Genomic DNA, 12,224 nt, shown 5'->3' on the forward strand with positions numbered 1-12,224 from the left:
GGCCCGAGTTGCCTGCCTTCCCTCTTGCCTTGCCCTAGCCCGGCACATGCCTCCCCCCATCGGGTGGGAGGAGCCAGGAGCGCTAAGGGGATCTGGCTGGTGGCTGTGGGGGGTGATGGAAGCACACCAGGCCAGCTGGCTCCAACCTGTGGCTTCCGGCAAGAGCAGCAGAGATAGGACCGCCAGCAAGGGCAACTTCCCTATGGAAACGATGGCGCTTTGCCCTTCACACCACACACAAACGCACACGTGTCCTGTTGCACGCACGCACTCACGCACGTACACCCACGTGCCTCTGACTTCTCCCAGCTTGGGGAGAAAAGAGACAGAAAGGCTCCCATGACACATCCTGTGGATTCCACCTGTGTCTCCATTACATCTGTACAGGCTCGTCCCCTTCCCAGGACTTGAGTCAAGCACGGGACAGTGGGGACTCTGTGAGCTTCCAGGGGCCAGTCTGCTCCTGGGCCTCAACCCCTCAACCCATATCAGCGCCGCCACCTGCACACTGAGCACTGCAAAGCCAATGGGGAGGAAATCCCAGGTTACTGAGTAGCTTTTCGCAGGCCGCTGGGGACGAGGCCATCTTATTTTGTGCTTGTGTCTATCTTTCCGGGACCCTGACTTCTTCCTTCTGTGCCCATCTCTTGACCTCTGTCTATCCCAGGCAACGACATCGTCCTTGCCTCTGTACCGGCTTCTCCCCCACTAAACCGTTCCAGACATTGGAGACCCACTTCTGGCTCAGGCTCACGCACTGAGCTGAGCAGGCAGCAAAGGGTTAATTTCTCCCTGCTTGCAAGTGGGCGGTGGGTGGCTGATCGTCTCAGGCCAACCAGAGGCCCGTTGCCCAGGCAACTCACCAGCTCCGCCTCTGAGGATTGGCTGCTGGGATGGAAGTCAGCCAAGCTTTAAAGGGACGCCAGCACTTGCTCTTTTGGGGGGAAAAATCTACCAGTCCCACTGTGGGTGGAGAAATAAACGGTCTTTCTCCTTGTCAGGCCTTTTTTCTGCCAAGAGGGTGCTGGGTGACTGTGCTCCTGTGGAACACCGGGGATGGCTTGGGAGACAATGGCAAGGGTAGGACCACTGCCCGGGGTAGCGCGGGGAATTGGGGGTGGGGCAGAAGCAGAGCTTGGACCTTGTAACTGCCCAATCTTACAGCATCAAGAGAATCAGACAGGACTCTTAGTCCCCAAGTACGCGCGTGCGCGCGCACACACACTAGTGACAATGACGGTGAATCTCGCGGACGGCCCTCTAGGAGGATGTGGAAGAGCTGGGAGGTACTATATCTGTTCGCTGATGCCACCCTGCCCTGGAGCAAGAAGCAGATGAAAAGCAGCCCTCCTAGCGGAGGCTCTGGCAGCTCAGGTGTAGCCAGTGGGAGATGCTCCAGCTACAGGCGACCCTTGCTGGCCACACGCGGGATAGCGCCACACCTTTCTTGGTGCTCTGGACCCAGCCTCATAGACTCTGAGGGTTTTTTTGTTTTTGTTTTGTTTTTTTCCGTCCAGAGCTCTCTTTAGGCAAACCCAGACTCCACGGGCTCTTTTAGCTCTGCTAGCCTATTGTGTCCCCTCTGTGGGTCACTCCCCAATCACAGCTCAAACCCACTGAGCCCCAGAATTCAGATGCCTGCACCCCAAAACCTCAGATGCATTCAGTGGCTGGGGCAGGGCCCGAGAACCTCTATTCCTAGCCAAGAAGCTTCTCACCCCTAGGGTACCCCGATTTTTAACACTTCACAGCTAAGCATGTTCATGCATCACTTTATACAGAGTGTGTGAGGGAGGAAGAGCCTGTGTCCGGCTTCGAGCCTCTGAATTGGCATGCTGGGCTCCCAGTCCGTTCTTCCGAGAACACCTGGCTCCAGAAGCTTGAGTTTGGGGCTGCCAGATGAGCGTGGGGGTACAGAAGATTCTGTGAGGTCACAGGGGCCCACAGAAGTAGAAAAAAAACAGGAAGTTCCTGGTCAGGCCTATTGAGTGCTTTTCTGAGTCAGCCAGGGTCGGTGTTCAGGTACAGCTGTATCCAGCAGCTCGGGGAGAGATGGGCGCCACAGGTATTGGAGGAGCTGAGACTCCAGGCTCAGAGAAGAAAGTGAGGTTTGGTCATTACAAGGCTGGGCCCTCCCAGATGCTCCTATGCCCTGGCTGGCTACAGAGCACGCAGGACCACCCTTTGTCCGGGAGGCTCGAAGCCACAGCAGTGAAGAAGGCAACCTCAAGGAGATGCCTGGGCCAGAGTGTACTCAGAAAAGCCCCATGTCTCTGTCCCCAACCGGCACCTTCTCAGCATCCAGCGTCCTAGAGGGCCACTTGCCCCCGTTTCTGGAACTCTTCATGGGCTTGCTCCAAGTCTTCAAGTACCTGCAGCAGGCGGGTGATGGCCGCTCTCTGCTGGGCCAGAACCTCAGCACAGGGCCCTGGATGGGAAGAAAAGGCCATGGGTTCAGCAGGCTCCTGGTGGCTGTCACCAGAGCCCACTTCCTGGAGCTGTAGTCCCCCATCCCATGCAGAAAGAATTCCCATATTCACCAGGAATCGGTCCCAATGGTGAACTGGAAACAAGAGGGCATGCGGGAGGACAGAGGGGTGTGCTTGGCAAACCGGGGCACACATTCGTAAGGGACGAGAATGGAACCCTCCTCCCTTACCGTCCGTGGCACTGGAGTCCTTCCCAGCGTCCACATCTGGAGCTGAGTCCAGGCTGGATTCCTCCAGCAGTTTCAGCCTGAGGGTTGATAGGAAAAGGGACAAGGCTGGTTTCTGAGGCACAGTGCTGCTCCTACCCAAGATTCTCTGCTGCTTGTAGGAAATCGGGTTCGTTACCATCATCACCATCACCACCACCAACACCACCACCATTATCACTACCACCACCATCACCACCACCACTACCATCATCACCACCACCATTCCCACCACCATCATCATCATCACCACCATCATCACCATCACCACCACCACCATCATCACCATCACCACCACCACCATCATCACCATCACCACCACCACCATCATCACCATCCCCACCACTATCATCATCACCACCATCACCATCACCACCATCACCATCACCACCACCACCACCATTATCACTACCACCATCACCACCACCACTACCATCATCACCACCACCATTATCACTACCACCATCACCACCACTACCATCATCACCACCACCATCACCACCACCATCATCATCACCACCATCATCATCACCATCACTACCACCATCATCACCATTACCACCACTCAGTCACCGAGAACCTTCTACAGTAGCAGACACTACTCTGAGAAGCCTTGCACACACATGAATTCATTTACTTACACAGCCAGCTTCCATGAGGTAGGTACTAGGTACTGAACCCTGTTCAGATAAGCCTCTGACACTTGCCACACAGCCTACCAATAGCTCCTACATATGGGAGGTCATGTGGTATCCTTTCACTGGATCAGCTTCTGACCCTTAGGACAGTATTATGCGGACAGTATTCTATCGCCTCCTTTTCTATACGAGGTACAGAGAAGCCGAAGGACCAGCTGAGAACCACACAGCCCCTCATTGGCCGGAATCTGAATCCAGGCAGCTCAGTACAGAGCCTTCTCTACAGCGGGATGAGACAAACCTATCAGTAAATAACAAAGCTCTTCAGGCAAGGAAGTGGGGAAGGGGAGGGGCCAGTGGGAGATGTGCAAGGTACCAGGAAGGCTCAGAAGCCAAGTCTTTTAGACCAACCATGCCTAAGTCTCTGAAGCCCCCATACTGTAAATTCCCATGCTCCCTGGGTGGTCTGAAGGAGAAGGACACTCACAGGCTCATGTTTGAATGCTTGGTCCCAAGTAGGGGGAACTGCTTGAGAAGAATTAGAAGGAGTGTCCTTGTGGGAGGAGGAGTGGCCTTGTGGGAGGAGTGGCCTTGTGGGAGAAGGTGTGCCTTTGTGGGAGGAGGAGTGGCCTTATGGAAAGAGGAATGGCCTTGTGAGAAGAGGTGTGGTCTTGTGGGAGGAGTGGCCTTATGAGAGAAGGTGTGGTCTTGTAGAAGGAGGAGTGGCCTTGTGGAAGGAGGAAAGGCCTTATGGAAGGAGGAATGGTCTTGTGAGAAAAGGTGTGGCCTTGTGGGAGGAGGAGTGGCCTTGTGAGAAGGTGTGGTCTTGTGGGAGGAGTGGCCTTGTGGGGGGAGGAGTGGCCTTGTGGAAGAAGGTACATCAGTGGGAGTGGGAGTTAAGGTTTCAAAAGATTCAAACCATTCCCAGTCATCTCTCTCTGCCTCCTGCTGTGTCTTTGTCCACCATCATGGACTCTAAACCTCTGAAACCATAAGCCCCAAGTTAAAAGCTTTCTTTTAGAGGTCACCTTGGTCATGGCTGAGCTGCCACTCAGCAGAGTATAAGGCTCTGAGTCCCATCCCCAGCACGGGCGAACAGAAAAAGAAAGGGAAGGAAATGGCTGAGCCTGCAGCTCAGTTGGTAGAGTCTGCTTAACACGCAGGAAGCTGGAGGCTCGGCCCCCAGCGCCACAGAAACCAGGCGTCCTGGCACACACCGGTAAGCCCAGCCCTGAGCAAATACAGACAGGAGGAGGATCTGAAGTTTAAGGGCATCTGCCACATGGTGAGTTCAAGGCTAGCCTGGGCTACATGAAACCCTGAGGGAGGGAAACACTTCTTCAGGGATGGATAAATGTGAGGAGGCCACACCCACCTGAGCTGGTCCCGCCCCAGGAGCAGCTGACGATACACTGCCTGGGCCTCGGCGTCAGAATCCAGTGGGTCACTCCAGTCCCCAAGTGTGACGGCTGAGTGTGTGCGGCTACAGCCAGCAGCTGAGGGTACACAGCGTTGTCAGGAAAGTCTTGTCCCAACACCTGTGCAAGCCTCCTCTTAGTCAAGTCCCCCCTGTAGCTCCTGCCTGGGTTCCAGCCTCCTTCCCATCCTCCCTGGATTATCCTGTAGTGTTAGTGGGTCCAGCCCACTGTGGGTGGCATCATTCCCTATGTAAGTGGTTCTGGGCTGCGTCAGAAAGCTGACTGAGTGTGAGCCCATGAGAGAAACCAGCAATTGGTGTCTCCCCGTGGTTTCTGCCTCAAGTTCCTGCCCTGATTTCCGCAATGATGAACAGTGATCTGGAAGTTCAACCCAGACTAACCCTTTCTTCTCCTAAGTTGCTTTTGAGCAGTGTTTTATCCCAGAAGGAGGAGAGCTCAAACAGACAATATTGATCCGTTAGCCCCGCCTCAGCCCCCTCTGCTCAGCCCGATCCCTGCTCTGTACATCCTCCCTTACCCTTGCCACTCAACACTCAAAGCAACACCTCCTCCAGGAAGCCTTCCCAATTGCTACCCTGGGGCTCGGCCTCAGACAAAGCCTCAGGTTGGTCATTCTAACACCATTGTAATTGTCTGGGTGGAACTGGGATGCCGGTCAGTGGCAGAGCACTCAGGGCCAGGGATTCATCCCTAGCAACAGCAGAGCAGCCTGTCACACGTCACCACGTGGCCATCTAACTTCAACAAGTCTCACCGTCTCAGCTCTGGGCAGCTGGCACATAGTAGGACTGTCGGAAACCAGACCTGTGTGTAGCTAATAGTACAGGGCAGATGGTACTTTGAATATGTCAACTTGGTATCAGCTAACAGGACCAAGGATATCCGGGCTATCCTCAACCCACTTCCCAGCCAAGAATACCGAGGCACAGAAAAATTAAGTCAGGAGTTCAAGGTTACCCTGCATGCCCAGGTGAAAATGCAATGCTGCTGACTGGCAGATGGGGGAGATGGAGTCTGTGACACACACGCCACCTCACCTGAGCGCTCAGCCTGGAGGCAGCAGGTCCAGCGCCCGCTGCGGAAGGCACCAGGGTGGCAGGCAGCCAGCTTGCCTGGGTTGGGGGCGCTGGCTTTGCGCAGGGCTGACAGCCATTGGTTGAGGTCATTCACGTTCTTCAAGAGATGGAGGCATAAGAAGATGGGTGAGGCTGAGCCACAGAACCCGCCCATGACTGTGCCCCACACCTCACCTTGCACTGGAGGTAGGTGGTGTGTGACGCCCCGGTGCCATCCTGTGTCACCACCTGCATGACATGTGGCAGTTGGAAGGCACCCTCATCCACACGCTCCACAGCTCGGATGCAGGACAGCGGGATGGAGGAGTGAACCTGTGGGCGGCCAGGGACAGCAGCCCATTGGCTGTGGCACCAGGCAGAGTCCTCGAAGCCCTGTATTCAATTCCCAATAGCTCCATTGTGTCCTCCTCAAAGTCCTGCTCTGACACCTGCTGAGTGACTTTGGATTTTTTTTTAGGTCTGAGAAGCTTTTATCGTTATCACCGACACCATCAGCAACATGACCACCATCCCACAAGCATTGTCACCATCATCACCACCATCACTATAATCTTTTATCGTCAGCATCAGCACCACCAGCATCATCATCACCATCCTCATCCTCGACACAGCAGCTGCTTAAGGGGCGCTAGGCTGTGGCTTTCACAACTGTACTTCCATGGGCTCACTCAACCACCACGACCACCTTCTGAGACTGGGTCTGTTATTCTCCCCAGTTAGAAAATGAGGAAACTGAGGCCTGAAGGAACATGACCCTTCCAAAGACACTTTGATCTGCGGGCCCAGCCAGGCAACCAAAACAGCAGATGAAATGCAAGTCAGGCCCACAAGCCAAGTCCTGGTCTTCCTCGGGCTACGCTGATTAGCATAGGAGGACAGAGGCTTATCTGCCTAGCACATAGCCCTGCACAAGGGCGCACAGACACATACATACGCACACGTCAGAACAGATGGATCCTATATGCTAGTATATGATGTCTGGTGTAGACTTTGTGGCCCCCACCCCCGCGTGTCCACACCTGGGAGTGTGCCCAGTGTCTCTGTCCCGGGGCCAGGCTGGCCGGCCCCAAGCTTGGAGTAAGCCAAGAGTTTGGAATAGCTGATTCTCTGATGGGGAGGGGCGTGAGGGCGGGGCGTGTTGGAGTCTCACCTGCCACTCCGGAGTCTTAGAGTAGGAGAGGTCCCGCCCACTCAGGCGGAAGTAGCGCTTCTTGAAGGCAAAGCGCGTGGCCAGGCCTGCGGGCTCCTCTTTGCGCTTCAGCAGGAAGCCTTCTCGAACAATTGTTGAGGGTTGGACCAGGGCGCAGGCTGGACCCCCAGCCTCTGGGAAATAGAGAAAGGGGGTGGGGGACTTTGCCAGGTCTGGGGTCTCTAGCACCTGCCAAAGGGCAGGAAGACCAAGGCTATGACCTCAGATGCCGTTCCCTTTCCCCCTCCCCCACATCCCCACAACCGCTGAGGCAAAGAAGGGGGACCCAGGTCCCTCTGAGAGGCCAGCGCCCTGCGCTGAGACTACAGCTGGCCCAGTCAATCCAGCTCAGTTACAGCTCCAGAGACCCCTAGACCATCACAACCAGGACTCCACTGCCCAGGTTAGCCCTATGTGATCTGAGTCCCCCACTCTGAAGTGCCCTCCGCGTCAAGTCCTCCATTTCAGAATGCTACACAATACAACTCTCCCAACGCAAGCCCCTGCTCTCCCGCACCCCACTTCCTTCCTTCTTTATCCCTCCCTCCTCTTTCTCTCTAATGCACTAGCCTTTCTGTTGCTCTCTGTTCCCTCCCCAGGACCTTTGCATGTGCTGTTCCCTGACTGGATCACTGTGACAATGACACGAGTTCTCCGAATCTTAGCCAGAGTGGCTCCATCCTGCACCGAGACGCCATTTAACTATTCTGCGTGCCCAGACAGAAGCCAAAGGAAAAGAAAAAGAAAAAAGAAAAAAAAATCCGCCCTCGCCTCTGTCGCTATCTCTGAGGCCAAGAGAATCTCTGATAAGAGTAAAATGGAGTGTTCTGTCGTCCTGATTTGTGTCAGCTCCCTGCTGTCTGAGTCCACAGTCATTCCGCGGTACTGACACTAGGTGGCGCTCTGAACCCAGGGTTGCATCAACGCTTGGGCAGATGGATGCTTGGAGAGTTAGGGGGTCGGGAAGATGAGAAACTCTGAGAAAAAAAAAAAAACAGCAGCCCAGCTAAACTCTAACTCCATTCTCTGGGCACCTGGCAGCGTCCCCATTTGGGAGCTGGTGTCAATTTAACAACACTCCAAAAGAGTCGCGTTCCCGTGGCACTAGGGAGGCCCACTGGGGGACCATCTCTTCTCTTCTCCCCCCCCTTCTTTAGATTGGATCTCACTGTGACACTCTGTCTGGTCTAGAACTCTCATGGACCAGGCCTCTCTTGCCTCTGTCTGCCGAATGGGAATAAAGGCCCACTCTCCCCTCCTTGGTACCTCCCAGACACTCCATCAACTTGGCTTTGTCTTTATTTGGTTGGTGGGATAGTCTGGTGGTTTGAGGTTTTCTAAGAATAATTTTTAGTGATTTTATTTATTTGTATTTCATGTGCATTAGTGTCAGCCTGCGTGTGTGTCTCTGTGAGGGTGTCAGATCCCTGGAACTGAAATTAAAGACAGGCGTGAGGCGCCATGTAGGAGTTGGGAATGAACCCAGGTCCTCCGGCAGAGCACCCAATGCTCTCAAACACTGAGCGGCTTCTCCAGCCTGGTTTGTTTTGTTTGCTAGCTTGATTCATTTGTTCTGAGACAGGGTCTCTCTGTACCCCACTGTCCTGGAACTCACTCTGTAGATGAGGCTGGGCTTGAACTCAGAGATCTGCCTGCCTCTGTCCTCCTGGGATTAAAGGCCTACATCACCACCCCCTCAGCCCTTGGCTACTGTCTCACAACATGGCTCCCACTAGAATGAAATTCTATAAGTCCAGGATTTTCTTCTGTCTTGCTCACTATTTTTTTTTTTTTTTGGTGTGTGTGGTACATGCATGTGTACATGTGTGTGCGTATGTGTGCATTTGGGTGCATGTGTGGGCATGTGTGTACAAGTGTGTGCACGTGGAGACCCAAGGTCAACATCTTGGGTCTCTCTCTGTTGCTCCCCAGTTAATATTTTGAGGCTGGGCCCCACTTGTTGAACCTGGAGCTCATCATTTTGACTACAGTGGCTGGCAGGGGGGCCTGGATGATCTGCCTGTCTTCACACCACCAAGGCCAGGGGTACAGGCAGGCATAGCCAGGCCTGGATTTTAGGTGACTGGGAATTTGAACGCAGATCCTCAAGCTTGCTCAGGAAGCACTTTACCCACTGAGCCATTTCTCCCTCATCAAATGACTTTATCCAAAGAACCTACAGAGGAGCTATCTGTTCTTCCTTCCTTCCTTCCTTTCCTTCTTTCTTTATTTTTCAGTGTTGGGGTTGAACCTAGGACCTCACACATGTAAGGCAAGCTCTGCTTCACTAAGTCACAGTCCCAGACCTTTGGTGTGATGCCTGTTCTATGTCAGGGACTTAATAAGCGTGCCCATACCAGAGATTCCATGCCACAACCCTACCACACTGCCACATTGGCAGAGACGACCTAACCAAGCCCGACACAAAATGTTAGCTGACTGACAAGTTGACCTGTAGGTCTAGAGTCTTAGTACTGGAGACTAAGGGAGTGGGATGCTGAGTGCTACCAGTGGGGTTGCGGGGGACAAGCCAGGAGTGGCAGGACCACAGGACTCACCCTCATCCCCATCCACATCCACCAACTGGTCCAGGAAGTCCCTCACACGCGAGATGCTCTGCAGCAGGAAGGGGTGGAGGGGGGCGAGCCACTGCTCCTTGCCCTGGCCCAGCTGCTGGCCCAGGTTTCCAATGCTCTGCACAGCCTGGAGCGAAGGAGAGAGGAGGCCAAATTCACTGCGAGGCAAGCCCCCTCTGTGGCCCCAAATCTGCTTCTGTGATCCACACACCTCGAGGGCTGTCTGATCCCCCCTTTGGGGGTCAGTAGCCCTAGCTCCTGCCCAGACGATTGCACCCAGAACCCGGCACTACCCATTGCTACCATGTGTGCTTGGGGACCCCTGGGAGCCCCAAGCCGTAGCCAGCTAATCAAGAATAGTTTAATTCATACTAAGGCACACATGACTGCTACCTTGCTTCTCCTGTTTCTATCGGAAGAAGTGGGTTTTGATGGTTTTGTTAAGAGGAGGAGGAGGGGGAGAGTCAGGAGCTGGGGCTGGAGCTCTGTGGTAGGAAGAAAACCCACCACACCAAAGGCCCCGTGTTCAATTCCCAGTACCACCAAAAGGAGGGAGAAAATCAAAGTTAGGCAAGGTGGTACATTTAGAATCTCAGCACTTAAGAGGCTGAGGCAGGAGGATTGCCTTGAATCCTTGGGCGACCTGGCTAGTTCTAGGTCTCAGTGGCCCAACAAGTCCATATCACAGAAACAAAGACACACACAAGGAGCTTTCTTTGAGTTTTCACCCAGGCAACCTTTCTGATCTTTCCCACCATGCTTCTCCACAGCTGAGAGGACTCAGATGGAGTCACACACTACACACACACACACATACAAATACACAAATGCACACGAACACACACACATACACACTTACATGCACACTTTCACACAATCACACACTCACACACACATAAACACACTCACATACACACAAGCACACACATACTCCAACATATACACACACACTCACACACACATACCTACACATACACACATATATATTCACACATGTACACATACCTACATACATACACACACATACTCACACACATACTTACACACATACTCACACACACATATTCACACACACATACACATATACTCACACACATACACACACATACTCACACACACACATACACATACTCACACACATACACACACATACTCACACACATACACACACATACTCACACACACACACACATACTCACACTCACACACATACTCACACTCACACACACATACTCACACACATACACACACACACACACACACACCTTAGCAAGCAGCAGCAGGGAGCGGCTGGTCTGGGGGTCTGCGTGCTGGTCTCTGAGGTCAAACAGCTTCGGTGTGAGGATGGCGGGTGCAAAGAACCGCAGAAAGAGGAAGCCACTGGTGGCCAGGTACTTCACGTCCTGCCGGAAAATCACAGGTGAAAGGCCCTGAAGCCCACATCCCAGCTGGGGAAACTGAGGCAGCAAAGACTAGCCATCCAGAAGGGAAGAAGGAGTTGGGTCCAAATGCTTATCCCTCGCCTCTCAAGGAGGGTTCTCTTCTCTGCCTCAGTTTCTCTTGCTAGGAAATAGGGTGAAGGAACTGATCTGGCAAAACTGGTTTTAGCAGACCCCTGTGCTCCGAACACAGAGCCAGAGGAAAGAGATGCCATGGCCGCCTCAGAGAGGTCAAGTAATTTGCTCAAGGTCACACAGCAGAGGAGTCAGAATTTGAACCCAGATCTGTGACCCACAGTTCCCAAGAACAGGCCATATTCTCCTCCTAACGCCTTTACTTACCACTCCCTCTGGGATGTGTTACATCCCATTTTAGAGAGGCAACAATTGAGACCCGAGGTTACCGAGCAGTCAGCAGAGGCACTGTGATTTACCAACTCCCCTACCGTTCAGCAGCAGCTACGTGCATCGTGCATCGTGCCTTTAGCCACATTTGGTTTCCAAGGAAACTGAGGCTCAGTTGAAAGTCCGGGCTGTCGGGCTGCAGAGCCCGCCTGAGTACACACTGTCTCAGCCCCACTGGGTCCCCCTGCGGACTCCCCACACTGGGCACAGCTCGCTCCCCCAGGGCTATGTCACCCCTGAGTATGTATGCCTGTGTTTATTTCGGGGTGTCAGTCACACCTATGACAATAGCTGCCCTAGAGCGTGCTAGCTTCCTGGGCATGTCGGCCTTGCTAATGGGCCCTGCAATGACTGTACCCCAGGCTTCCGGTGAGAGGGGTCCTTCCCAGCCAGAGCCCTGATCGGTCCCCAAATCACCACTCTATCCCAAGCAGGTCCCCAAGTCATTTTGGCCCCCAACATTAGCTCATCAAGGTACAGGGCTGGTGACACAGGCCTGTCATCTTATCTACAATAGACTGAAGCAGGAGGGTCACAGGTTCCATGCCAGCCCAGGCTACCTAATAATACCCTGTCTGAAAATGAAAAATTAAAAGAAGTTTGTGGGTGCGTCTGAGACTGGAGTGCTTGTCTAGTGTGCATGAGACCCCGGGTCTCACCCCAGTGCCGCAGAAACTGGCTGTGGTGGCACGCATCTGTGACTCCAGTCTGTGGGAGGTTAAGGCAGAGGAGTCACAAGTTCAAAGTCACTGTGCTACTTGTGTGTG

General features: G+C 53.7%; 1 protein-coding gene across 3 annotated transcripts in view; it reads right to left on the reverse strand.

Moving 5' to 3' along the window:
* Positions 1–1,917: 1,917 nt before the first annotated feature.
* RASAL1 (RAS protein activator like 1) overlaps positions 1,918–12,224 on the reverse strand; it is a 31,906-nt gene continuing 21,599 nt past the window's right edge. For all 3 annotated transcript variants that reach the window (XM_080941366.1, XM_080941367.1, XM_080941368.1), the window contains 8 exons: positions 10,879–11,016; positions 9,596–9,740; positions 6,999–7,171; positions 6,023–6,160; positions 5,810–5,945; positions 4,709–4,829; positions 2,660–2,736; positions 1,918–2,428 (listed from right to left, as the gene is read on the reverse strand). In XM_080941366.1, the coding sequence (XP_080797492.1) occupies positions 2,310–2,428; positions 2,660–2,736; positions 4,709–4,829; positions 5,810–5,945; positions 6,023–6,160; positions 6,999–7,171; positions 9,596–9,740; positions 10,879–11,016 (1,047 nt within the window). In that variant the 3' untranslated portion in view covers positions 1,918–2,309. The remainder of the gene's footprint in view (positions 2,429–2,659; positions 2,737–4,708; positions 4,830–5,809; positions 5,946–6,022; positions 6,161–6,998; positions 7,172–9,595; positions 9,741–10,878; positions 11,017–12,224) is intronic.

This window comes from Micromys minutus, assembly GCF_963924665.1.
Source record: "Micromys minutus genome assembly, chromosome: 29".
In the NCBI taxonomy this organism is placed as follows: domain Eukaryota; kingdom Metazoa; phylum Chordata; class Mammalia; order Rodentia; family Muridae; genus Micromys; species Micromys minutus.